At 40.2% G+C, this 27,929-nt stretch overlaps 3 protein-coding genes across 3 annotated transcripts; 1 reads left to right on the top strand and 2 right to left on the bottom strand.

The window, feature by feature from the left end:
• Window positions 1–1,573: 1,573 nt before the first annotated feature.
• LOC131285030 (excitatory amino acid transporter) lies at window positions 1,574–5,521 on the top strand. The gene is made up of 4 exons (XM_058313894.1): window positions 1,574–1,736; window positions 3,927–4,266; window positions 4,326–5,225; window positions 5,289–5,521. Exons 1-4 carry the CDS (start codon window positions 1,574–1,576, stop codon window positions 5,518–5,520), a joined length of 1,635 nt encoding a protein of 544 aa, XP_058169877.1. The 3' UTR covers window position 5,521.
• On the bottom strand, window positions 1,881–3,718 carry LOC131281700 (cytosol aminopeptidase-like). Its single transcript, XM_058311048.1, has 4 exons — window positions 3,620–3,718; window positions 3,395–3,513; window positions 2,224–3,335; window positions 1,881–2,155 (listed from the first exon to the last, which is right to left on the bottom strand). The coding sequence occupies exons 1-4, from the start codon at window positions 3,716–3,718 to the stop codon at window positions 1,881–1,883; spliced, it is 1,605 nt and encodes a 534-aa protein (XP_058167031.1).
• Window positions 5,522–6,591: 1,070 nt separating the features above from the next.
• Window positions 6,592–26,978, bottom strand: LOC131282846 (protein dachsous). The gene is made up of 11 exons (XM_058312386.1): window positions 25,140–26,978; window positions 15,671–15,851; window positions 15,102–15,590; window positions 14,394–15,004; window positions 13,856–14,321; window positions 13,285–13,787; window positions 11,721–13,221; window positions 11,279–11,651; window positions 10,073–11,211; window positions 9,694–9,999; window positions 6,592–9,617 (listed from the first exon to the last, which is right to left on the bottom strand). The coding sequence occupies exons 1-11, from the start codon at window positions 26,976–26,978 to the stop codon at window positions 6,592–6,594; spliced, it is 10,434 nt and encodes a 3,477-aa protein (XP_058168369.1).
• Window positions 26,979–27,929: the final 951 nt, after the last annotated feature.

Raw genomic sequence — 27,929 nt, 5'->3', positions numbered from 1 at the left:
ATAAGCTGTAACTTGTACAGCAACCGTCACTGTATTAAGCAAACATTTGAGATTTTTCTATTGGTAAATCAAAGTTTAAATGTTTGTGGTGGTTTACATTGCACGTTAACAGCTGATTTTTTCGTCGTAAACTGAATCAAAGGGATTGTTTATTTGATCCATTGATTGTATTTATAGAACGCTTTAGATATCGGTGATGACCAGTGATAGTTTTAGGCTGGTGTGTTTTTTCACTGATCGGCACACTTTCGCGTAAATGCTACGAGATTCGCGCGACCCACACTAGTAGTTGAAGCTTCGTGCCTTGTTCAAGACCGTGAGAGCTCTGGTTCTTTTGCCTTTACAACGTTCATAGAGTACAGGCTGCCCTACCAAGTAAGACCTGGTTTTGCACTGTCGTTTGTTAGACGATGGGTTCAGCGCAGGCATCTTTCACTCGATGCATTTTCAACCGATGCATAAACAGACAGTTCTATGTGGCCAATGACGGCAAAGGGTTGTGTTTTGCGTTTGTGTTGTGTCTACGTACAGTTTAAAAGGATTATTTTGGTTGAATACTGTTGCTCGTGTATTTGTTTAGTGGAATAAACAAGACTGTTTCTTTTTGAACAAGCATATGCAAGGTTGCGTAGGAGATTGTGGCGTAATAGAATAGGTAAAGGCGATAAAGTGCAGAATCAACGATTTCTAGTTCCATCACATGTTCATGCTACAATATAAATTAAAGTACATATTTTTTTACATAAATACGTTTATATGATAGGCATGCAGCTCTTTCAATTTAGATTGAGAGTTCAAGTGGTTTCAATATAGTCAACACTTGTATTAAAATTGACCTTTACTTAATGATTGATTTATTTGGCTTAAACCTTGAACTTGTTATGTTTTGAACGTATTACTGATTTATTAATTGGCTTTAATCTTAGGGAATTTGCAAAATCCAAATTTCATTGACTACTTTAAAATTTGGTATATTTCTTCGCTGACCTGCCTTGCAAAAACATAGTTTAACTAATTTTTTGCATGTATGAAGGTTGTGCGATAATTAGATTGCTTTGGGACCAACCCTTATCTAACTTCGTTATTTTTTTACATTTTTGCGGCTTACATACAATCGTGATTGAAGACGCACTTGATTCAATAACTAAAGGCTGATATATCATTAATGCTACCATAATCACGGTTTCGGCGTGTTATTCGTGTCACACACAGAATGCCATACTTTATATGCAAATTGGAGAAGATTGATGACATAAATAAAAATGGAACAATTTAGTTAACGCAATGACCTTCGATGCAAATCTTTTCGTTACCCTAATAAAGGCATAGAATCACTGGCAATTGGTTGGTCTCTTGGGTATATACCATTCACATGAGAGATTGCACACATGTGTCGTCTAAATTCATATACATTATGCAAAGATTATTTGAATTAACTTTTTTAACCTTTATTAACTTGCACTCAAACGTATAATAAACACAACATCAATACCGCAGCAATATAAAAATAAAGCGCGTGTCATGTCATATTTAATGCATTTATATGCTTATATGTTTCTCGATAGCAAAAGAAATGGCACAGAATCAACAACGTTTCCTCAAACAAGAAACAGGGATGGAAAGGCAAGAACCATTACTTTGCGCCCTTGAACATCATTCAAGCTGGAAAGTTTCACTGCTAAGCAACAAACTTATGCTGATCACATTAGCTGGAGTGTTCTTCGGTGTCATAGGAGGTAAGCAATGCAGCATTGTTATTTATTTTTATTAGGTTATTTTATTTTTTTATTATTTGACATTAGAAAAAGACAGTTACAATAGAATTTGGTCACTAATTGTTAAAGAGCTAAATTTTTCCTTTGCTCATTTTGTTGATTATCCTACTTTTGGCCAGTTTTGGTTTCAATCAGATCATGTTTCTGCAGATCTGAACATGCTAACTGCTGAAGGAACTGAATGAGAGTACGGGTTGGTCGTCCTGTCATACGATCATTTTCGAGATACGGGATGCCGGCGCCTTGTTTGACCATACCAACACCGGTTATGTCCATATGCACCCAGTCTGCGCACGGGATGAATTCTTTAAGGAATGCTGCTCCTAAGCAAGCGCTTCCTTTACCTCGACCAGCATTACTGATATCCACATTGCTGTACTCTGTAGAACAAAAGAAAATGATGAAAATTAAGGTATTTAGTGTGTTGATTACAACAATGTCCACTAACCTGTTACTTTATGGGTGTAATATTGCCATAACGGCATACGCCAGACACGATCGCCGCATATTGAACCAGCTTTTAGCATCTGAGACCAAAGAAAATCAGAATTTGAGAATACTCCACTAGATGCACCACCTAATGCATGGACAATTCCTTCCGAAAGCGTGGCCACATCCACAACTAGCTTCGGCTTGAAGGTCGTCTGGCCATAGATAAAAGCATCGGCTAGCATCAGTTGACCCGCATTATTTGTGTCGTGAATAGCAACTGTCTTTCCATTCATGGCTGTTATTACGTCTCCAGGTTTAAACGCCATGCCTGATGGCATATTTTCGCACAGCGGAATAAGTCCTACCAAATTGACAGGGAGGGAAAGGGCAGCCGCAGCTCGAATAGTGGCCACTACCGAAGCAGCTCCAGCCATGCTAGCCCGAAATTGGCTCATGTTTTCTGGATTCTTTATACACAGCCCTCCACTGTTGAATGTCATTCCAGTGCCAGCTAGCATAATTGGTCGACCGGCCTTGTCGTCCCCACAGTAGCTAATCTCAAGGAAAATTGGAGGCTCGCAGGAACTTCTTGCTACCGATAGGAAGCATGACATATTCTTAGCTTCGGCCCAGTCTTTGTTGCGCACCTCGATACTGACTCCACAAGGGCACAGTGCATCAACAGCAGCTTGGGCAAACGAAGTCGGGGTGATTTGATTTCCAGGACCATCTGATAAACTTCGTGCCAAATTTTGTGCGTCAGCCTTAAACAAACCACGTGTCCATGCATCCACATCGATCGCATCGTAAAGGTCTAACTTTGGTATGGGTTGACGATTCTTCTTCGTTTTGTTTGCCTGGTATCGCCAAGTAGAGAGTCCACTGCCTTCAGCTGCCTGCTCTGGATAATCCATCGGGTCGACAAAGATCTGTAAACATCCTTCTTTTGCGAGAGTCTTAGCCCCAATTCCTGCTGCTATTCGTACATTTTCCATGCCTTCATCAATCGTTTCCAGTTCATTGTAACCAATTCCTTCCAGACCCAGACCGGCAATAGCAACCGATCCAATTTCATGGTCTATATTAGTAAAAACCTTAACACTTCCGAGTTTACCTTTTAGATTGTATCTGTAAAAAAAAATTACTAATTTTAATCTTACTCATATTAGCAGATACAGAAAACTTACTCTTTTACAAGGTTTAATAGCTTTCCGTCGGTTTTAGCATCGAAGTGGATTGCGCTTTGGGAGAGTCTCGGCTCTTCTGTATCATTTTCTTGCTCATAAAGCCCTAGTACCAGTCCTTTCTATGGAACAATAATAAATATATTGTTTTTTTTTATGCCGAAATGGAACATGGTTTAAAAAATGCAAAGGAATGGAAGGTTCGTCCTGACTTTCAAACATACTTACATCCGAACGATTTTCTCCAATTTGTGTGGAATACCGATGACTCTTGGAAAGAACTATGCGTTCAATGTTCAAGCACCGTCGTATAATGCAAGAAAACATTTTGAAAACGATTTGGTTTAGCAAAAAAAGAAAATTACTGCTTTCTTGAACTACACGGAAAAGTTAATAAACTCGTCTTGCTTCAAAGAGATCTTCTGTTCAACTCTTCGTTCAATGCTGTCCAGAGCATACTATGTCGCTCATTAAATTTGTTTTACCGTAACTGATATTTGTTGCTGCGATGCTAAATAAGGTATTTTCTTTATAGGCTTTACACTACGACTGTTTGATTTGTCCGCGGAATCTGTTATGTTAATTGCCTACCCTGGTGAGCTGTTCATGCGAGTTCTGAAACTTATGATCCTTCCCCTCGTGATAGCAAGCCTTATAAGTGGTTCTTCCAGCTTGAATGCCAAACTTAATGGAAAAATAGCTCTTCGAACCTTCGTCTACTTTCTTACCACATCACTACTCAATGCAATTCTTGGCACGGTACTGGCGCTTATCATTCATCCAGGCAATTCAAATTTAGAGAAACCTATAGGAGATTCTTCTATCACCAAACACAAGGCTGTGAGTCTTATGGACAGCATTCTGGACCTTGGGCGGTACGTTAGCTTAAATGATGATTTAGAAATATGTTTAAACTTTTTTCCATCTTTTTCAGAAATTTAATTCCCGATAACATATTTCAAGCTGCCTTACAACAAGCCCACACAGTTTATGTTCCCAAGGCAAGCTTGTTGTCGACAAACGATAGCGATTCTTCCTCAAGTATTATTACAACGATATCACCAATGAGTCCTGATGTGTGGTCTGATCAAAAAGTGGAATGGACCCGCATCATAGAATACCGGGCGGGTACAAATTCTCTGGGTATCGTTTTTTTTTGCTTGGTTTTCGGAACCCTCCTTGGAACAATTGGGAGGAAAGGATATGTGGTAATACAGTTTTTTTCCGCTATATTCGAAGTAATTATGAAGATGGTTACGGGAGTCATGTGGCTTACACCCATCGGCATCAGCAGTGTAATAGCCGGAAAAATATTGAGCGTCAACGCCATAGGTTTCGTAATGAGGCAATTAGCTTGGTTTATATTTACGATAGTTTTCGGTGTGTTTCTCTACCAGTGGGTTATCCTGCAGGCAATATACTTTATATTTTTGAGAAAAAACCCATTCAAATTTTACCTAGGGCTAATGCAGCCTATATTAACTGGTTTCGCGACAGCATCTACGGCCGCGGCACTTCCTTTAACATTTGAATGCATGAACGAGCGCCTCAAGATTGACTCTCGCATTACACGTTTCGTTCTTCCGATTGGGTGTAATATCAATATGGACGGAACAGCTCTTTTTATAGCAGTAGCGTCAATCTTCATTGCGCAGATGAGCAACATGACGCTCAACGTTGGGCAGGTGGTCACTGTTATTCTTACTTCAACGGCTGCATCAATGAGCTCTGCTAGTATTCCTTCGGCAGCGCTTGTTTTACTACTAATTGCCCTGTCTGCAATAGATGCACCTATTAACAATGCCACGCTTCTCTTTGCGATTGACTGGTTCGTGTAAGTATGTAGGATAGAAAAAAAAGACAAGAAAATGAATGAAATGTATCTTTCTACCCGTAGCGATCGAATAAGGACAACAAATAATCTTCTGGGTGATTGTTATGCTGCAGCTATTGTTGAACATCTATCTCGTTATGAACTACAAAACATCGAATCCGACTTATTTTGTAATGAGGCAGATGTGAATTCGGACCATCAGTGTGATACAAATTTAACTGGCAAACGCAACTCTTCTTTTCCAAATTCTGTGAATTTAAATGTAGAAATTTCCGGTCCCACTTCAATCGCATAGTGTGAGTTAATTACGAACAATAATAATTAAAAAATAAAACAGAAACAGAAAATGTGGGTTTTGTTCAATAGGAAATTATCTTTATTTTTTCTAAACAAATCGGCTGACATGCATTTTATTTACACCAGTTTACAGATCATTTTCAGAAACATACATTTATCTCATCATCTTTCTCTAGATATGGCAGTGGGGTAGTTTTGCTGTGCTGTAGCTTTGTATGCTTCCAAATCTGTTAATGGGCTGTTACACAATCGTGTTTAAATTTGTTTAACATTGCATTAAGTGTGTTATTTTATTGCATGGACTTTTCAATAAATTCATGAAAGAGTGCAACACCGTTCTTGTTTGTCAATTCCAAAAAGTGATTCTAGTTTCAAATAAATGCTGTATTTCCCAAAAACAATCTTTCCTACGATTATGATAGTAAATTGATAATTCTCCTCATTACCAAAATCTAGAAATTTTCATCTTATTAAAATGGCGTAAAACCTATGCTATTGCAGTCTTATTCATCGATTGATTTTCGGTTTGCCTCCAATTCCTAGTGGAGGCATTTTAACATCGAAATACAAAATAATGTTCTATTAAAAATAGCTAGGATCTCTCGAGACATAAGTTTTTCTCTGGCATAAATTTATTAAAATTTAAATTAACCAGCCCCTGAAGCAATTGTTGAGAATGGGTTGAAAATGGGTTGTGAATTGAAGATATTTACAGAATCACAAGCCATACAACTGTACACTTTTCCTCAAGTCTAATGAAGTTTGTAAAAATCAAGTTGTTTGAGTTTTGAAAACATCTTCATCGTTTTGGTTGCAAATGCTAGTGAATTGTACGTGGGTTTTACTACGTCATTGTCTTGCCAGTCGTTTAATATGTACAACATTGTAAAAATAGCTTAGAACTGTGCTCTCGGTATAATCAAGCTATTTTCATTGAAATAGAATAATATATTTAGTATTTACATTTTTCTTCAGTGTTAAATACCGTGCCAATTTCGGTTGACACCATAGGAAAAGGTCTTAGTCCTACACAGCCACGTTGAATGGAGGAAAGCAGGATAGTTTGGTTCTAGTAGGGTTTACGTTGGCCTCCACCTCGTTGCTGCGGTGGTCGAGGTAGCGAAACCATGTGATGCGACGTAGGGACGCCTGTTGACACGACATGTGGGGAAATCGAGGGTGATCTTGTTGCTAAGGGTGACAACGATGGTGAAAAACTGGGAGACATGGCAGAAGAGGTGCTGAAACCAGCAGCAGAGTCGTGGCTTATGGGAGAGCGGGGAAGTAAATACTGGTTCGGTGCTCCTGCATGGTGGCTGTTTGCGGTTCCTCGCCCGGCAAAAACTGGCACGTTGATTGACCGTGGTGCAACGTTTGTTAGCAATGGTGGCGGTATGTTTTTCACCGTGTGGTGTAACGAATTTTTACTTTTCGCACTCGACGTGCCACTGTTGCCACTCTGTACAGACAGTGTATCATCTTTAAGGCGAGCAATTTCAGAAAATACGTGCGCGAGGGGCTGGTACTGGGGGCCCCAGTCGAGTAAATAGTCCCAGTTATAACTACCCGTCAGTTCTTCCTCGCTATGTACAATTGAACTGAGCGAGCCGTTCATTGAAATTCCTTGTTGATTACCGACGACTGGTACGTCCCCATATCCACCCATCATAACATGGTCCACCGTGGCACCGATGCTTCCCGCATTGGTGACCGTCTCGTCCACACTGCTGGCTCTATCACTATTATTGGTCACATCGTTTAACTTGGCATAGATGAGATTCGTCAAGTCAGATTCCCTATGGTGTTCGTCGTCGAACATGTGCAACGTGTCTATTGGAAGTGTGTGCAACATGGCATCCTTAGAACTACCTAAGCCCATGCTTTCTGAGCAGCGACGTGAAGAATTTGACGCGTTCCCAGTTGTACCGTTATCCACGATTCCCAAACGAGCCAAATACTCTTGAGTGTTTTGTACGGACACGTCTGACAATCGACCATCAAGCTGCAGTCCATCCCGTTGTAGAGGTCCACCTTCGTTGATCATGCGGATCTCTTCATCTTCTCCATCATCTTCAGCTGAACCTCGTCCACTTGAACCAGATTGTTCAGACCCAGATAACTCGGATGTAGTAGCAGCACCTGAGTTGGAGCTTGCACCATAAGGTGGAATTTCATCGTATTTCGGTGGGGCAAACTGGGTCGCACTCGTTGTCCCACTGGATGATCCTCGAATAGGGATTGTATCAAACGCACTAGGATCGACGTAATTGTTGGAGTGGCCAACAGATTCCGAGCTTAGGCCAGACTTATTGACATGTTTTTGTTGCCGGCTGCGTAGGTGCAAGAAGAGAAAAACAGATGCAGCACCAATGATCACTAGTAGAAGTGAGATGATCAAACCGAGTGCCCAGCTCGCAAAGCTTCCGCCACCAGAAACGGAGTGTGAGTTTTCATAGCCACCGGATGTGCTGGGCTCGGTGCCTTTGTGGGCCGATGCATCTATGGCAATCTCAACCACAGTCATATTAGTAAGCGACCCTTGTCTTCCAGAGCCGGCAGTTACAACCAAACTAATGTCTCTTCCGGTGTCAAGCATCGAGGAAATGTTGTCTAGTTTCTTTTTGATCAGGATTGCTCCCGTGGTACGATTCATCTTAAAATACGGATGCAGGGTAGTGAGTTGATACACTATACGGCCATCAGGTCCGCAGTCTCTATCCGTCGCCGTTACGTGGCCAACAACATAACCCACGGAAAAGTATCCCGATTCTGGAGGTTTTATAACAAATCGATAAGTGCGCTCTGTAAATTGTGGACTAAACTCATCACGACTTTCGATGATGATCTTTACACGAACCGATTTCGATTTTCCGCCCTTGTCGGTGGCTCGCAGCGTGAACGAGTATCGACTTTTTTCCTCATAATCGAAGATAGCATTCGAGTTAACGACACCAGTTATAGCGTCGACTTTGAAAAAATTTCCGCTGTCGTCTAGACTAGTGTAGCCTCTGGAGAGTGCATTTTCAATCGTGTAGTTCACAGTACCAAATGGGCCCCGATCCATGTCCGTAGCCCGGGCAGTGAAAATGCTAATGCCGATCGGTTCATTTTCTCCAACAAACTCTAGATATTCCGGAACTGGAAACTGTGGCTCATTGTCATTTTCGTCGGATAAATCAATGGTGAAGGGGTGAACTGAACATCTAGCTGTGAAATGGCTGTCACATGCACGAACGACCAAACTATAATGCGTCGGACCGCGATCGTAATCAAGATAGTTGTTGGTGTACAGCAGCCCGGATACTAGATCGATAGAGAACACACCGCAGTCGTTGCCAGAGATTATCTGGTAAAATACCTCGGAGCTAGGCGTACCAGGTTGGTCTGCGTCGACTGCTACTAATGTTGCAATCGAGTACTTTACCGGTGCCAGCTCACTGATCGTTGCCTCATAGATTCCCGGTTGGAACTCAGGTGCGTTATCGTTAGCATCCTCTATCGTAATCATCACTCGCACTACTGTAGTGAGGTTCATTTTGTTATACTTGTGCCTCACTCCTGCATCGAGAGTTACAACTTTCAACTCGTAGTAGTCAATCTTCTCACGATCTAATTTATCCACTAACACAATATTGCCTTCGGGGTATGCAACATCGAAAACTTCTCCTTCATTCCCATCGATGATTTGAAAAGCTACTGATTCAGAATATTGAGTGTTAATTGATTTCGGTAATAAGTTGACCACTATTGTACCAGGAGGAGAAGCCTCGTTCACTGTTGCTCGATACTGACTTTGTACAAGATGAGGATGTGGTAGTCCTTTAGACTCCATCTCTAAACGTACGGTAGTAGTGGATGAAAGTGCTGGTGTTCCAGAATCGATAGCAGCTATAGTAATGTAAACTGTTCCGAAGCGAACACGCTTAGTTAGTTGACTGATGTTAGCAAACAGATGACCATCAGTTTCATCAATGGTGAAACCGCTGGCTGTAGGGGATACAATAGAATAGCGAATTGCTGCATTTCGTTCGCTATCAGCATCTAATGCGTTTACCGTTAGTACCATAACATTTCCATTACTGCCAGCAGAAGAATCTAAAAATAGGTAAAAGTATTGTATTCACATTTCGTAAACCTATACAAATTAGTTTTGTTTTAAGTTATAGTTTACCTGAAAGTAATGCTTGGTATGTGATCTGCTGAAAGACCGGCGCATTATCATTAACGTCTAGCACTCGAACGGTAAGCGTTGTTCGAGCAATATGTGCTGAATCGGAAGCCAATAATCGTAGCAGAAATTCGTGTCGATCCTCGTAGTCAAGCGGTTTTATGAGAATGATTTTACCACTATATCGATCTATTGAAAAGTAATTTGTAGCATCGTCCTCCATGAGTTCGGAAAAGCTGTAAGTAAGCGGAGGGTTGCTGTCTACATCGTTCGCAGTAATAGTAGTCAGTACCGTTCCAACGCTCGTTGCTGAAAATGGGATGAGCCCGACCGGATTAAATAGTCAATAAAGATGTTTCTAGCGAGAAATAGTTTAACATACCTTCACTAACGCTTATGACCGTATTGGGAGGAAATGTTGGTTGATTGTCGTTAACATCGACGACATTTACATTGATGGTGGCTGTTCCGGTCATTTGAGGAACCCCTTCATCGGTTGCTATGACTTTTAGTTTATACTTATCACGGATCTCCCGATCAAGAACAATGTTCGTTTTGACGATTCCACTAAACGCAGGCTCGATGATAAAGGCGTTGTCGTGATTACCATCTACAATATGATACAAAATTCTTGCGTTTGTGCCCTGATCTGTGTCAAATGCATCAATCTTGATAACGAATGTGCCCTTATTGTTACCCTCCCAAACGGAGGCTGCATACTGCTGCTGAGTGAAACGTGGGGCATTATCATTTCGGTCCTGCAGTTCCACCTTGATCGTTGTATATCCATACAGCAACGGACTACCATCGGTCCTAGCGACTGCCACTAGCTCGATGCCTGCGGTTTTTAACCGGCTAAACTTTTCAAAGTCAAGATTGTGGGAGTTGCGAATTTTAATCTCTCCTGTAACTGCATCAATCGAAAACATCCCTGCCTCATTTCCTGAACCAAAGCTATAGATGATCTTTTGCCTCCGACCATCGCTTCGCACTGCATTCAACTGTAGCACTGCGTAACCAACTGGAGTGTTTTCCATGAGCGTTACCCTATATGAGGTATTCTGGAAACGCAGCGTAGGTAGATCTTGCTGTACTTCCCCAATTCGAAGCTCGATTAATCCGTTTGCTATTTGTGGTGGGTTTCCTTTATCACGTGCGGTGACTTCGATGTGCAGTAGGCGACCGTTTTCGCTAGCAAGACTTTGCGTTGCACTTAGTGCTCCCGTTGCAGAATTGATGCGAAATTTGGCATTGCTTGAATTCTCGATCAAGCTATAGACTATCTCTCCATTATTGCCTTGGTCATAATCGGAAGCGGATATGTGTAGCAATGTTTGCCCTGGTTGCACTAATGCTCCTATGTGCTCTCGAAACGGATATTTATCGAACACTGGTTTGTTATCATTCACATCGGCAATGATGACCTGCACCTGCACATTTTGTGATCGTGCATTGTATTTCCCGCCGTCCATAGCTACAACCATAAAATTGTACACGTTTTGTCGTTCACGGTCGAAAAGCCTGTAAGTTGAAAATGCTTAATTAGGGTAATAAATCAAACATTTTGATATCTTTTCTTTACACTAACCCAGCCGTAGTTATAAGACCAGTCTTTTTGTCGATATCAAACAACCACTCGGTAACATTAGCTAATGAGTATGCAATCCGGGAATTGATGCCGACATCAGCATCTATTGCCTTCACCGTGAGTACATGTGTTCCAATTTTTGCATCCTCATCAATCGTAGCAATATATTTCTGAAGCTCAAATTTGGGATCATTATCGTTTTCGTCTTCTACGTGAATAGTAATATTGCAATGTCCCTGATGAGCTAACGGCGATCCACGATCGTGTGCGGTAATCTGCAAAACGTATCTGGCGTACACCTCACGGTCTAACGGACGAGCTGTCAAAGCACCGGTGCGTAAATCAATGCTAAATTTATTGCCCACGTTTCCACCTGTGTAACGTAAATTGACCATTTAATAAGGAATCAACATATAAGCTTACTAAGCAAAGTTATACATACCTGAAATACTATAGGTTACTTCTCCGTTCAGTCCATCGTCCATATCAGTTGCAACTACGGTGTGAATGATAGATTGTTCGCTGTTTTCGGGAACGGCCAACGAATAGCAAGATCCCACAACAAACTCTGGTGCGTGATCGTTGACATCCGTTATGCGTATAACTAGCGTAGCAACGTCAAATTGTACCACATCCTGATTAGCAGATGATAGGGAGAGTGGATTTCTTAGCAGGTTTACTTCCGTCACATAGATTGGAATGGTGTAGATATCCTTTGTCTCTCGATCAAACATTCCGCGTGTAGTAACGATACCACGAATTGAATCCACAGTAAACAGATCATCACCGGTCCCTTTTGGGATTTCGTACGTAAGATTTACAGAACCTCCTGGAGTGCCAGTGTCTGAAAAAGACTTGGCGGATACACGGACGACGAAGCTGCCTATTGGGACGTTTTCTGTGATGTTTACATGATAAACAGGTTCGGAAAAGCGCGGGGGACTGTTGGTTGTATTTTGTATTACAATCTGGATAGTAATTTTGGCGTCACGAGGATGAGGGGAACCGTGATCTCTAGCTGAAATCAGCAGCTGATACTTTCCATTTCCTGTGTTTCTTTTGCCACTGTCTACAATGAAATTACTACTAAATGGTTTCGCCAATCTGATGATACCGGAGTTAGAATCGATCGTAAAGCGCTCGTCATCATTACCAGCGACGATATTGTACGCGATTCGACCATTTTCGCCACTGTCTTGATCGATTGCCACCACACGTGAAACAACCTGATCAATTTCCAGTGAGTCGCTGATGTGCACCACGGTATCTGGCGTTTGTGGAACCACAAATATTGGCGTGTTGTCATTCACATCAGTCACTATGATGCGCGCTGTGACTGAGGTTGTTAATCTTTCTGAGAAATTTGACGATTGATCGGTTGCTTGCACTATAAGCAATAGTTCTTGACTCTGCTCGTGGTCCAGAGGTGATAAGAGCGTTAGTGAACCGGTAAGCGAGTCGATTGCGAAATACTCCTTTTGAGCAGTAAGTATAGGTCTGGAGAGATTGTATTTGATTTCTGCATTCGTACCGGTATCGTTATCTTGTACGGTAAAGTTATATACGATTGCTCCCACAGCAGTATCTTCAGATATATAAACGTTAATGGGATCACAGGGCCACTTTGGTGGATTGTCGTTAACATCGGCAATTTCAATTTTGACTGTAACAGCCGAACTCTGCGGATTGTTGGATGCGCTCATGTCCAAGGCACGTATTTCCATACGATACTCATTTTGCTGCTCACGATCGAGTTGTCGAGCAACGACTAGTTTGCCCGAGTTGCGATCAATATCGAATGCTCCTTCTGAAATATCATTTGTGAGGGGTGTCAACGTGTAGGTTATATGCTCAGTTGCACTTGAGATAAGATTTTCCATATCTGCTTGTTCATTGCCACTGATAGAGCCAATAACGTGTCCCACACCAACATCTTCGCGCAACTGTAGGGTAAAAAAAATAAATTAAGTAAAGTACAACAAAATGCAATATAAATATTTACTTACTCTAAACACCAAACTAGAGCTTGTGAAGGTAGGACGATTATCATTCAAATCAAGTACTTCGATTCTGAGGAGACGAACTGTCTGTTTTGGTGGTTGACCTCCGTCGGTAGCTGCTACTGTCAACCGATAGATAGTTTTTTCCTCGTGGTCCAATGAGGTCAACGTGCGAATTACGCCACTTATTGTATCGATTGAGAATACACCGTACCCGTCAGAGTCGCGACCCTTAAGTATGGAGTAAGTGATCGATGCATTTTGGCCGTTGTCACGGTCGATAGCGCGAATTTTTACAACCTCCGTTCCAATTGGTTGCTCCTCTCGCACACTCACTACATCTTCCTGCGGATCTACAATGTCCGGAGCGTTATCATTGACGTCTAGAATATGGATTTTGATATAAACACGTGAGCTACGGTATGGAGTGCCTTGATCTCTGGCTTCCACCACCAGGTCATAATCTTCTTTAGTTTCACGATCAAGCGAGTCGCGCGTAGTTATTTCACCTACAATACAAAAATAGTTGACGTAAGAAACGAATATGTCATTTACAATCTAGTGATTTTTCTCATACCCGATACGGGATTGATCTGGAAACTGGTGTTGCTCGGAATAATACTGTATCGCACGACGGCATTGATTCCGGCATCAGCATCCAGTGCAACAACCGTTCCGATCGTAGCTCCCCGCCGCATATTTTCCTCAATTTCGAAACTATAAACCAGTTTCGTAAAGATCGGGTTGTTATCGTTTGCGTCAAGTATTGTGACAATCACATGAGTCGTGGCACTGAGAATCGGCACACCGTTGTCACTAACCAGGACAGTAATATTGTACCATTCCTTTACTTCTCGATCAAGTTTTGTGCGAAGATAAATCCACCCACTGTTAGGGAAAATTCCGAAAATATCCGAGACGGTCTCTTCTTTTATAGCATCTTGCGTTAATTTTTCTGTTCGACCATGATCTTCTGAAAGAATCTTATACGTCAGTCGTGCATTATTGCCAGTATCGGCATCGCTCGCAGTGACTTGAAGGATCTATTGAATACAAAAGAAAAAATAGATTGAATCAACAGCTATTTCTCGAGTAGATGAATGTTATAAACCTACCTGCGAGTTGCTTGACGTTGACTCTAGTACTTTGACTGAGTATTCTTTCTTTTCAAAGACTGGTGCATTGTCATTAACATCTTGAACCTCGACAATAATGGTGAGATTGGTGGACAGTGATACCGTACCAGAATCGGATGCCGTCACTATTAACGTATGTCGTTGCATAGTTTCGTAATCCAGGGATTTTGCTAGCGTCAAATGTCCACTACGGCTGTCTATACTGAATAGATTGGTCTTACTTCTTTTTTTAGCGTCAGGTTGACTTGCCAATTTGTAAATTATGACACCGCTCATACCGGAGTCCTTGTCTTGGGCGTTTGCTTCATACAGCGGGGAACCAATTTCAACATTCTCTGGTACTGAAATGCGAACCATGTTGGATTCGAACTCGGGTGGATTGTCGTTTACGTCTTCAATATCAATATTGACTTGCGTGTGACCATAAGCTGGAGGATCTCCACTTGTTGCTTGGATATTCAGCAGCACTTGTGGCTTAGTTTCGTGATCGAGTGCATTAGCCACGCGAATGTTTCCTGATACTGGATCAATAGCAAAGTATCCGTCTGGGTCGCCAGAGTAGATGAAATATCTAAGCGACCCCCGATTGCCTGAAAACGTAGAAGTAAAATGGAAAGTTAATGTTTTGTGAAAAGACTAAAAACTGACTAATGTTTGGAATGATTGAAAAAAGTATTGTATGCTTACCGGAACTGCTGCTCGTTGCTGAAACTGTTCCCACAACCGTATTACGTTTGACGTCCTCTTTGACATAGTACGTGTACCGCGGTTTATCGAAAATTGGTGGGCGTTGCGTGGCGTCGATAACACTAATGAAAACTTCGGCATCTTGCGTGGACCGTAGACCTCCACCGTCGCTCGCTGAAATATTAAGCCGATGGTACGGTTGTGTCCTGCTCGAGAGCATGTTGGGTCTAGTAACGAAAATTTCGCCTGTCAATCGGTCCATGCGAAATATGCCTGCCTCATTGCCCGCCACTATTCGATAACTGATGGTACCAAAGCTACCGGAATCTGAATCCGTGGCCACTACGACTACTACAGGTGTAGAAAGGAGTGAATTGGTTGGCATAGATTCTCGCAAAGACACATTGTATTCGCGCGGATAGAACGTGGGACGGTTATCGTTGATGTCAGTCAATTGAATTTTCACCATAGCTGTCGTACTAAGACCGCCTAGAAACAAAAAGAAAGCCAAAGATAAAACGTGCAACAGCATTAAAAGTTGATAAACAAATGTGAGTGCTAAAACATACCCCGATCGGTGGCAATTATAGGAAACTCATACGAATTTCGATTTTCATAGTCAAGTTCATTAGCGATGCACACTTCACCAGTACTAGGCCGGATCTCGAACACGTTGATCTTTTTGTATCCCTCACCGAGGGTGTAGTTTACCATCGCATTGACGCCGCAATCCGGGTCAGTTGCCGAAACCTGCAAATTTGGATAATATAGAGAATAAATTACAATGTTATACACTCTGTCACTTTGATGTTACGTTAACGGGTTATCTTTCACATCCTGACATTTTCTTCGCAAAATTGCACAATTTATGGTTTTAACAGCACCATGTCTAATTTTCATTTCATCAAAAATACGAATATATCACCAGGAGTTTTTTCACCAAAATTCACTACTGGACTGGACAATCATTGATTAGACTTGCAAAGTTTTATCATAATATGTTTGGCAGGTGCGCCGTTATAATCATATATCGCTGTGTTTCGATCCTTCTCCTTAGATTTATGAACATAAGCAAATATTTTATCAACATTCTTTTACGATTGACTGGGAATAAATTGGAATGATCTCGTTCTTATAATAATGGTAAATTTTACTGTAGCCTATAATAATTAGAACCTAGCACATCTTCTTCTCCTTCTTCTTGGCGTAACGACCTCTTGGTCATGCCTGCCCGTTAAGGGCTTACGAGACTTTCCCTGTTGTACGTGGATAATCAGTCCTCTCGTACAGGGGAGGGTCCGGTCTCGGTTGGGATTCGAACCCACGCAGTCGAGGCCTAGCACTAGTCGCTGTAATTAATCGATAACTAAATAATGAAAGGATAGTCCACTATATTATCAGTGTGCAATATCTGTTAAACTATATTAATAGTTATGACTCCATCAAACAAGTCGGTGGACATGCAGAAATTATCTTTCAACTAAACCCAAAGAACAGAGACGCAAGAAAAATATTGATAGTCAATCAATTAGAAACAAGTATTTGTTTGTACAAAAATACAAGGTTTTCGAATAAATCAAGGGCAATACTTAAAGAGTGCGTTGAAAAACAAACATTTTCATCTCTCTGATATACAAGCAATGCGTTTCTGCAAATGAACTAAAGGAAAAGAAACAACCATTTCCTATCATCTATCTAACGTAACCTTTTAGATGTTGCCATACATTGAAAAACATTGCTTACAATTCAAAATAACAGTCTTTATTCGTTCTATACTGTTATTGTTGTTAGATATTAAGAAGCAACAAACTAACTAAAAATGTATTTTCCTACATCTAAGCTAATTAATAGTGCTTGGCAAATTACTAACAATATGTTATTAAGTCTTATAATACGCTATAAGAATAGCAATGAGAAATCTGATACACTTTTGACTGGCGTACTTAGAACTGGATATTTCTTCTTTGTTGAAATTATTTTAAACCGGTACCATTATTATTGAAACATTTCAAAACTAACATTGATCACGAACGAACCAACAAACAAAATAAATCGATTTGTAGAATAATGAATCCAAATAATATGAGAAGACAAGCAATATGAAAAAGCCAATGCAGTTGAAAATAACGTTCTCGTTGAAACCAATACGCTAACCACCAAATTCGTCACCATCATCGGTTGACCATGAAGGTGCTCATCGAATGGCCGTCGATTGGATCCGCGATCGTCTTATTACGTTCAGCGGTTCAGCGAAAATCAATGATGCAGAGGCTCAATGGTGTAATGAAAAACAAGGGAAAATGTACTCTTATCTCCATCCTTGGAACCTTCAATCAACGAATACATGCACACTATCGCCCATCGCCTTATAGCTTGTTTCAGGCTTCTTTTAAATAAATGAGATTTTTCGTTCAATACAAACTCAATTCAAAGAAGGTTTTCATTGCTCAGCCAAGTAGTGGAAAATAAAATACAAAAAACCGGCAATGCGTGAAAGGGAATGGAAGTGAGTGGAAAACGCAGGAAGTTGATTGGGATTCGGTTGTGCAGCGCGAGTGATGAGGGAAAAGAACTTGAATGAAACCCATCCTCAAATGAGATAGCATCGCAATCATAACGTTTTTTGACTGTCGGTCTATGTATGCATCTTACCTTGTGCAGAGACGAAAAGGAAGATGAATGGAATGTAGAAGGCTAACTTTCTTCCCTTATAGCTTCACCAGGACTTGATCGTCTTGATCGTTTTCTTTTTCTTTTTTCGGAATCTTCCTGATTCATTGAAACAGAATGCCCTACGGACGGGTCATTCGACACCATCCGGAGGGTGGGCTGATCGTCCCTTCCCACAGGGAAGGCTGCGGGAAAATTGGCGATGTACTCCTAAAGTGAATCTTAACGCCGCTTGCATCCCAAGTTGGAGATTGGGTTTGAGGATCTTGATGGCTACGCGCAGGTGAACGAATTAAATTTACTTCATGTGCAATAAGGGATGGTAAGATAGATCATGTTTCATTTTCGTTAATACTAAGATTTGTGATACAATGTACAAATTTGGACAAATATTTTGATTTTGGTTTTGATGAAACATTGTGCAAATCTACACATCACTTACATAACGGTTAACATGAACCATTAAAGACCAGTCTAAATGTAAAATATTCAGTTTAAGCCGGTTAAAAAATAAGCGCTGGGCTCCTTAGGCGTCGTTAGTACGAATCCATACTGACGCTGGGACCCTCCTCTTGTACTAAAATCAGTATAACAATATATAAATCTAAGTGTTTCTGTCACAATACGTTCGTTACCTTACTGAGACTTTTTTTTTAAAGGGTAGTTTTATGAATGTAATCTTGAGAAGTACATTTGTGTTATACCAACCATGGTCTGTACAACCATGTACAGCCTCTACATCTAACCATGTGCTGTACAATCATATAAAAAAGTTACCTGCGGACGACATACAATCCAATTACATGATTTTTTGTACCAGTACCATCTTACAACACTATCTCAATAAATTCCTTTGTTGTAGATAACAGTAAGCACTGTTAGCCGTTTGGTGTTCAGCAGGATTGGATTTGGTATAGGTTTCTCTTCTTCTTTAGCGAATCGACTACATTTTGTCTCGGTTGAATTTTGAACCTAGGCCATCGAGTGAATGCCTCGGCGCTCGTAGGCCCATTTTCTAACTTAGTTGTCGCCCACTTCTTGGTCAGAGCTAAAAAACAGTATTTTCTAAATTTGTATAGGTTTTTACAATAATTAAATAAAAATAAGCAACAAATCAGTTTGGTTACCGCTAGGGCCCAAGAGAAGATTGATCTGCTTCTGATTTCTCGTCGCCTTCGAGCGTAATAAATTAATTCAATCACCGAAATATATTTTTTTTAATTCGAAGAAAAAAATGGAGATGAATGAAAAGACTGTCACTATGGCAAACGAAGCACTAATCCTAACAAACTGAAATGGCACAAAAAGGAAAAAAATCGTTGGGATATATGTAGTTAAATATAGTTGATATATCGCGTTCTTTCTTCAAGGCTGAAGGTAATATATATGCTATTAGGTTCATCATTATTAGAAGTTAACATGGCATGGGTAATATATATGCTATTAGGTTCATCGTTATTAGAAGTTAACATGGCACGAAGAGTTTACACACGTTTTGTGACATGCTCTCGCAGAGAGACAAAAGGAATGTATATAGCACATAAGCGGGGATCAACTAGCTTAGATAAACGGTGATCAATCCTATGAGTTAACTCAATTGTAGCTCATGTACGTTTCTGATAGTTACTTTAACAGACGAAAACTGGTTGGTTTTAATGCTGCTTCAAAGAACTAATTAGCCGGAACATTTGAAAAATCATGTTTCTCAATGTATAAGTTTCTTCACAACTGAGCCACTTAATATGCAGTCTATAGATGGAGATAGGACTAGTAGTAACCAATAATACAATGACAAATTTATCAGATGAGGTATATACTGAATATTTCAGACTTTATTTTTGGATCATATGTAGAAATGTCTTTATAACTCTTCTTCTGTGCAACTTCCGTCTTTTACTTTATGCAGTCCGATAGATCGGCCAGTGGGTGTGTTCACTGCACAATTCAAAACACAATCATTTGAGTAGGTTTCGTTGTTGCTTCCACAAACTGGTCGATATATGAGTTGACACGCACAAGCTGCCATTTCAGAGTTGATGTCAGCGTACGCTTTATGAACTGAGGAAGTCAGTACAGCCAATAAAAGCGATGTTATGAACAAATGCGTTTGCATTTTGACTGTGGCTATGATTTTCAGGAAACAAAATTGCTTAATTTCAACTATTTGTGAATCAACTGACACGTTGTATGTGTGTAGCTGTACCACTACGCAAATATCGACTGACAGAGGTTATTTGGAGCGCTGGTAGATGATGGAGTAATGCGATATGAGTGCATGAATCGCCTAAACACATCACACATTTCTTATCAGCAGGTGGCGTGTGTAGTCTACTGATAAGATAGGTCGATAAATGGACTTTAACACGTTATGCGCTATGCGCAAATTGCACTGCTTTCCGTTCTGCCAGCGATTCGTAGAAACGCCGGCCTACCTAACGGACTCTGTCGGTCCAAGCAGACCGACGCCAGCTTACGGGAAAGAACACTGTCAGACTCACGGGACCGACGTAGCGCTTAACGTGTTAACTTGAGCATGGCTGGGACAAAGTGCTCTTTGGATTGTTTTTTAGTTATGTTGAACTAAATAATAAGTATGCCATCGAAAAAACAAGCCCAGATTTATATCACTTTCAGTAACAGAAGCTTATCGTTCCTAACTTTTCAGAACTTCTACTAGATGAACAACACAATGCTTATATCATTATTAAAAAATGCTTTTGCACTCTATGCTATATGTTTTGTCCCGAATAAATGCATGATGGCCATAGGCGGATCATAGCGTAATCAATCTAAGCAGCAGCAGCTGCTTGGGATCCCGAGCATTCGAGGGCCCCGTTCTTTTTGTCCATATTTTTTTCAAATTTTGATGTTGGAATTCTTTGCCAACAACTGGATACTTTGTTTGTGAATTTACTTTCGAATGAAAGGAAATAAAGAATATGAAAATGTGAGAATGTAGCAACTGAATTATCTGCATTGAGTTTCAATGAAGAAAAGGTCACCAAACGTCGCTTTCTCGTGTATTGTTTTGGTTAAAATAAAAAGATTGATGCACTAACGTATATAAAAGAGATCAGTTTAAAGATTTTATCAAAGTGGAGGACAACTCGTAGAATAGATTGAGGATAATGCATTAATAAAAGAATAGCAAATTAAATTTTCTATACATTACCAAATATAGAAATCAATCTTCAAATGGTAGTAACTTTTTCTATTTGACTCATTTCCCAAAACCGAACTTTTTCAGTTTTAAAACGGACTAAAACAAGTGGAAAGATATTTAACTAAAAAGTTATAAAATAAATTATGTGCTAATTTTGATCATAGAAATTGATATTATGGACCCAACGAACTTCGCCACGTTCCATATTAACAATACGCTAATATTGGTATAACAAATTGTTGAAACTCAAGGGAACACACATAAGAATAACAGATCCATCTTTAAGTCGTGGCATATCAGGCAAACCCAAAAAATGTTTAGAAATTTCTCTAAATGATTCACGACTTCATTTTCATTTTCAATGCGATCAGTACATGAGCGCAATGATCCAGTTGGAGTTATTAGCATAGATAAAAGCTGTTTTCATGAATTTTCAAATTTTTTAGCATTTCTTCAGAAATTTTCAAATTTTATTTTTTTCCTATCCTTTCTTGGGTAACAAGGAACACAACATACGAAGACATCGCCAAGATTGGTCCCGCCGGTTTTGAGTTTTTCATTTTTTTTTCGACTATAGATACAAATATTTTTTCAAGTTTTTTGACTTTCTGATTTTTCCTTGGAAATTTTTCAAGCTTTTTATTTCCCTAAAACCTTAATAGGACCAAAAGGAACATATCACCAGAACACTTCGTTGGGAAAAACCCAGCCGTTTTGTAATAGATGGTACATTTTAGTTTTTTTTTTGCATGTAAAAAACCGTTTTTACTGAAAGAAATATGAATGTAGCGTAAGTTTTTGGAGTCTTCAATTTATAGCTGCTTGCTGCTTGACCACTTTGACGATGTCGGAAGAAACATGCGTGAACTCCGATTTGTAATTTGCAAGTACTGCTCACTCGAACTACTGCTATTTCGAAGTACGAATATCGTTTACAACATTTCTTTGTGATTGTCTATATTGCAGGGTTTTAAATATGTTAAGGTTTTGCTATAAATCTATAAGTAATGTAATTATTCTCAAAGTTACTCAATTTCATTTTTGCAAAGCTTATAAAAAGCAGGTATGGTATAGTGAATTCAAAGCTTTATCACAAAAAAGTCTTTCTATTTTTAAACATAAGGTCGTTAATCTATTAGGAAAGCAGCTAGATTGGTATGCAATGCAAAAGCAACTGCACTAGGCTGGGTTTCCGTTTGCACCGCATATGAGCTCACATTAAAATTTTTTAAACAAACTTTGTTAACTTGAGGCATTTCAAAAGAAGCAACACTACAAAAGGGAATCGCAAAACAAAATAAAATAAAATAAAACATTTAGTGCTGCACGTCTTCACTAAACATATTAACATATTACTACTCATACGATAGAGTTTTGCTATCAGGTTATCTACTAACGTGTTCCATCTGATTTCCCATAAACAAATAAGTAGAAGACCACATTTAAAAGTAAAAGGAAGCGATATAATCTGGCAGGGGAACGCTCCCCCTTGAAGTCTAATTTTCACCACCGAAGTCGGGACTGCGAAAAAGGTGCGATAATAGCAGTCGACAGCTTTTGAACTAAAATATAAAGGCGAAGAAAACATAAGCGGATGAAAGACAAAGCTCATTGTGCAGAGCACCATCTTATGTCTTAGTTCTACAGAAATGTAAAAGTGACCACCACAATATTCAGCATTGCTTGTTCATCGTTTACGTTTCGATTGTGGTAGGGATGCCATCCGCAAACAGTTAACGAAAAGGAAAAGTCAGGCATCATTAGTCCGAAAAGTTTTACTGCCAATCATCGGGTCTAAGGGTTTGTGTTTCCCATTTCATTTTTCCATTTCTTTCGTTTGTTCTTGCTTTTCGCTCTTGCTGATAACCCTTCTTGATGCTTGCCTTGTTTTACACAAGCAGATCACATTGAGGCGTCAACAGAAACGGAGAGAAAAGTAGAAAAACCACATCAATTGAAAAAACGAATTGAACGAATCAGTATCACACAACTAAAAGAAAAATTTATAGAAATGAACAAAATGACAGCGGTTGGACTACATAAATTGGTTCATGTGGATACAAACTTCCTTAGATCCCTCTTTATAATTTTGTTCGAGATATCTCAGGTCAGGTAATATGGTCTAGTAATGTTTTTTTCTTTAGAGCATAATTTTGTCAACAAAGCCCATATAACTTATCTAATGAAAATCGCATTAGCATTCACCCCTAAGATATGATTACGCAAAAGGTACAGGGGAATGTAAGATTTGCAAGGTAAACATTATCAATTATAAATTTATCCATTATTCGAGCCCAAAATGGTTAATAAACAATTTGGATATGCGCATTGACTCTTTGATTTTGCCCATGCTATTTACTAAGTATCAGTCCTTTTAAACAATGACACAAATTGAGCATTTTTAACAATAATTCAAACGAACGAATAGGTTGAATGCATAAAACGCAGATTGTCGTGTCATAAGATGGAGAAAAAAGGTGGTGAACGGTACAGTTAAGGAAACCTGAAATAGTTCGTGTGTGCAAAGGAGAAAAACTGAATGAAGCTGAAACGCGAAGATGAAAAAATAACGTGTATCTTGCACTGGGAGCTTTGGAATCCTTAGGTATGTGAGGAGGCACATGGCCGCATAAAATGTTTCTATTCTGCCGATCGCTGCGCCACAACGATGTAGGAGGTGAAAACGTTGGATAGAAGAAAAAACATCTCAACAGAGTTTAAAAGAGAATCTTCGAAAAGCTTTCATCTTACAGTCTGCACTAACACACGAAAACCACAGTTGGTCGCCATGTTCAATTTCTGTCCAACTATACTTGATCCTTGTAGTTGTGACAGACACAATGAGGCGATTGATGATCCAGTGAGCTGCTGGTACAAGAGGGGAAGGATGTAAGGTTGAAGATAGCTTCGGCGGAAACAAAAGTTAAATTTTTCCCGATGTCGAACCGTGTAAACCAAGTGTGAAGGGAATGTTCTCAAGAGCGAGCTGCCGATAACTACGCGGTCTTACTGACCAAGAAACAAGTTTTTCTGAACTCATGAACAGGTCTGGTGGAAGCCTCAACCCGCAGCGGCACCTTTCTTGTAAGATCGTTCTCTAAGGAACCGCGACCCCGTTGTCAAATGATCTGGTGCAGTGTGGATGTCTTATGTTATTTTCAGACGTTACTTGTATACGTGCAACTATAACGAAAGTGTAACTTTTTATGTTTCACGTACACATTGTTATGTTGGAATGTCGCTGTCTGCTTCATTGTTGATCAGCTACTACTTTCATTTGTCGGAAACATGGGTATCATCGGCGTATGTTTATATTATCTATCAGTTTTTCATGTTTCTATTACTTCTTAGGCACAAGCAATGTAAATATGCTTTAGTTTACATCGTTCGTGCGTTAATACTATTGACAACAGCTTATTAGAATATACTTCGATAGTATGAATTTGAATGTATGACAGTTTTTGAATGTAGTATGAAGAGGCAAATAGAATAACTTATCTTTTCATAAATTACATCACGCTATAAAAATATGAGACTATAATTTTGGAATAATGACATATTGTAAAGGTGCTTGTATGTTCTAGTAATATACCTACTTAAACATTTTTGTTCATATATAATAACTTCTCGCATTGAACACAAATTTAAGCTCGCGACTAATTTTGTACAAGTTCTTTAAGTTGTAAAAACATTATTTAGCAAACAAATTATAACGACAAATGGCTGATCAATATTCTTCAATAGCTTTCATAATATCTTTTATTTCTTCTGCCCTCAAAATATATATATATATATATCCTTTTTCTCTTAACGAAAGTAGATAGTCAGCCCTTTTGTATTGGAATCGGTCCGTCACAGAAAATATGGTATGCAGGGAAAACAAATGGGGAAATGAACCTATGATCATGCTCAACTCGAAGAGTCACAACCTCTACTTGAGATTTTCAAGTCAATCAAATTCATTCTCTGGCTTAAAAAACTGTTTCAGTCCGCCCATGTTAAACAATAGGCAACTATTACCATCTTCTAGATACAAACCAGGAAGGCTTAAAAATGAATCCATGAAGTGAATAACATTTTTAAAATTGTTTACTATTAGATTAGAAAAGAGTGTCCCTTTTACTAGACTTCCCTTGACTCATTGTGAGATAAGATTTCCGTGTCAGATTGACTTCACTGAGCAAATGACAACATAATTAACTCACCTTTAAAATGCAGCGTCCTTTAGTTTCATTCTCAGCCACGGATACATTGTAGAAACTCTGGTCGAAGATAGGCTCATTATCATTGACGTCATGGATCGTAACTAGCACTGTGCCGGTAGAAGACAAGGGTGGCCTTCCGTTGTCCTGAGCCACCACAACTAGCTGTGGCACCGGGTCCGTCTCGCAATCGATGTGCGCGCGTGTCGTGATAAGCCCAGAGTGACTATCGATCTGGAACCAATGCGAGTGTGTATCGGGCGTGTCAACAAGCGAGTATACGATAGCAGAATTATTGCCCTCGTCACGATCGATTGCCGTCACCTGAATAACGGAGGTACCCGGATCAGCAACTTCCATGACGTTTGCGTGGTACACGTCCTTCTCAAACTCAGGCGCGTTATCATTGATATCGGTCACGGTTAGGAAAATGTCCTTTGCGGCATGCAATGGAGGATTACCCGTGTCGGTCGCGATCACACTAAGGGTGTAATTCGGCTTAATCTCACGATCGAGTGGTAACGAAACGATCACCAAGTAGATTATGTTGTCTCGCGTTGTCAGCCCAAAGTGTCCTTCGCCTCCAGAAAGGGTCACGTTTACGTTAGCATATTCCGTCCTGGAGTCTGGGTCGTTGACGGAAATCCGAGCTACAAACTCGCCTGGTTGGGCCGACTCTGATATCTTGGGTGTAGCATCGTCGCTCAGAAAGATAACATTGATGATCGGCTGGTTGTCGTTCACGTCTGTCACTCTAATCGACACGAAGGCTGTCGTTTCCAGCGGCTGCATTCCTCTATCCTTGGCCACTACGACTAGTTCATGCAGCTCACGTGTCTCAAAGTCAAGTGGTTTGTTGACGGATATGAGTCCCGTAGAAGGATCGATACGGAACATCTGCTCTTTATCACTTTGCCGCCGATTGATTGCGTATTCTACCTGACCATTCTCACCGGCATCCTGGTCGGTAGCGTACACCTGAAGGACCGTTGTACCGATCGTGGCGTTCTCGGGCACAGTCGCAAAATACCGACTCTGATTGAAGATTGGTTGATTGTCATTCACGTCCTGGATCGTGATGTTGACCGTCATTTGACCGCGCATTGGGGGGCTTCCTCCATCCAGCGCTTCGACAACAAGGTTGTAGGCTGGAGTTGTTTCCCGGTCGAGGAATCCGTTGATTTGCAGGTCCAAATACAGTACACCGTCTCTTTCGCGATGTGAAGACAACCGGAACGCGTTGTTTGCATTACCCGAAATTATGCTGTACCGCTGTGTATTGTATCGGCCGAGGTCAGCGTCTCGTGCGGGATTGAGTGTCCGCTTTACATCTCGAGGTGTATTTTCCGGGAACTCAATGTTCATCAGGCTTGTCGGAAAGGTAGGCGCATTGTCATTTTCGTCCAGTACGCGTACCAAAACACGTACGTTCTCCCCGCTATGCGGAATGGCTACTAGTGAGTAGGACGAACGATTTTCCCTATCCAGTGCTATCTTTGTCCGAATCTCTCCCGTCGTATGATCTATTGCTAAGTCTGTATCTACTGCGCTGCCTGGAACAGGCACAATCAGATACGGTGGTCCACTGTCACCACTCTCGTCGTTTAAAAATTCCCCAATGAAACCGATTTGATGTCCTATCGGGACACCCTCTGATACCTCCAGCTCCCGTACATGCTCTGCTATTGCTATTGGTAGCATATTAAACAAAGTTCCAGGACCTCCCCCTCCACCACTATCTCCACTAAAGGCACAGATCATTAATAAAAACCACAGGAGTGACATTTTTCTGTGCCGATTACTGCAGCTACTGTGACTACCTGTGGTTTCATTTGCTGTCATTGTGTGTACATTCAACATGATCAACTTGCTTGTGCACTCTGAATTTTTCTTGTCTGTCGGAGATGAAGGAACTTGATATGCCAGGATTCTCGCGATAATACTGCAGTAGTACAGCGTATGGAGTTTTTTGAAACCGGCGTAACTCCTTCACCGCTGATCGCCAGTCGCTACAAATCATCACCTCCTTTGTGCCCGTAAACGATCTCGACATACTATGCTACATTTGATACACTGTGTCATCCCGTCGGTATTTGTTAACGTTTTCGATTTGTAGTTCGTGACGATATCTGTAAAACACAGGAGATGGTTCCATTAACAAATGTATTTATTTATGATTGTAACGAATTTAATACGATAGAAAAGTTGACGATAAGCATATATTTACGTTTTCCGAATATAACTAGGTAACCGAGTGGTCAGATCAAAATGCCTAAGTTTTAATTACAACTTGTCTTCTAAGACACTCTTGCGATATTTTTCATGCCATTGGCCAAAAAGTAGCTTATATCACTTTAGTGCAGCATTTCCAGAAAAATGTATTGATCGTAGAGCAAACAAAAAAGCTCTTTGAGAGCGAAGGTTCAAACTTTTATTTAAAAAATGAGTGGGTTGAAAAACTATCGAGCTTTCACTACATTTATTCTATACAACATGTATTTAAATTAAAGTTTACTTCGAAAAACCATAATTCAGTAGCAGATGAATTTGTTTTTTATTTCATAGCTTACATTTACAAGGAAAAGGAACTGATAAGAATTTATAATTTAATAAAACACCAGTAAAATGACGGGTGCTGATGGTGGAGCAGTAGCGCGAGGTAATACTATGCACAATTTGGGATTTAATCTCGAGTCTGGCACCCCCGGTATTACACCGATCTGTAATATACCGTGTGTCTGTCACAGTAACTTTTTTCGGTGAGAGGCCTTGTCCCACTAGGGGGATATTGTG

Source organism: Anopheles ziemanni, chromosome 2, assembly GCF_943734765.1.
Source record: "Anopheles ziemanni chromosome 2, idAnoZiCoDA_A2_x.2, whole genome shotgun sequence".
NCBI classification, from domain to species: Eukaryota; Metazoa; Arthropoda; class Insecta; order Diptera; family Culicidae; genus Anopheles; species Anopheles ziemanni.
Note: the sequence above shows the minus strand (reverse complement) of the source record. Positions and strands in the feature narration are given on the sequence as shown.

Bases quoted from the DNA above. Each gene is read 5' to 3' on its own strand.
- LOC131285030 (XM_058313894.1), top strand. From the start codon at position 1,574: ATGGCACAGAATCAACAACGTTTCCTCAAACAAGAAACAGGGATGGAA. The intron at 4,267-4,325 runs GTACGTTAGCTT...CATCTTTTTCAG, and splicing joins AGCATTCTGGACCTTGGGCG to AAATTTAATTCCCGATAACA. The intron at 5,226-5,288 runs GTAAGTATGTAG...TTCTACCCGTAG, and splicing joins TTTGCGATTGACTGGTTCGT to CGATCGAATAAGGACAACAA.
- LOC131281700 (XM_058311048.1), bottom strand. From the start codon at position 3,718: ATGTTTTCTTGCATTATACGACGGTGCTTGAACATTGAACGCATAGTT. The intron at 3,514-3,619 runs GTAAGTATGTTT...ATTGTTCCATAG, and splicing joins TTGGAGAAAATCGTTCGGAT to AAAGGACTGGTACTAGGGCT. The intron at 2,156-2,223 runs GTTAGTGGACAT...TTTGTTCTACAG, and splicing joins TTACACCCATAAAGTAACAG to AGTACAGCAATGTGGATATC.
- LOC131282846 (XM_058312386.1), bottom strand. From the start codon at position 26,978: ATGACAGCAAATGAAACCACAGGTAGTCACAGTAGCTGCAGTAATCGG. The intron at 15,852-25,139 runs GTGAGTTAATTA...CCAAATTTGCAG, and splicing joins AAGGACGCTGCATTTTAAAG to GTTTCGGCAACTGACCCGGA. The intron at 14,322-14,393 runs GTAGGTTTATAA...TGTATTCAATAG, and splicing joins CAACGTCAAGCAACTCGCAG to ATCCTTCAAGTCACTGCGAG.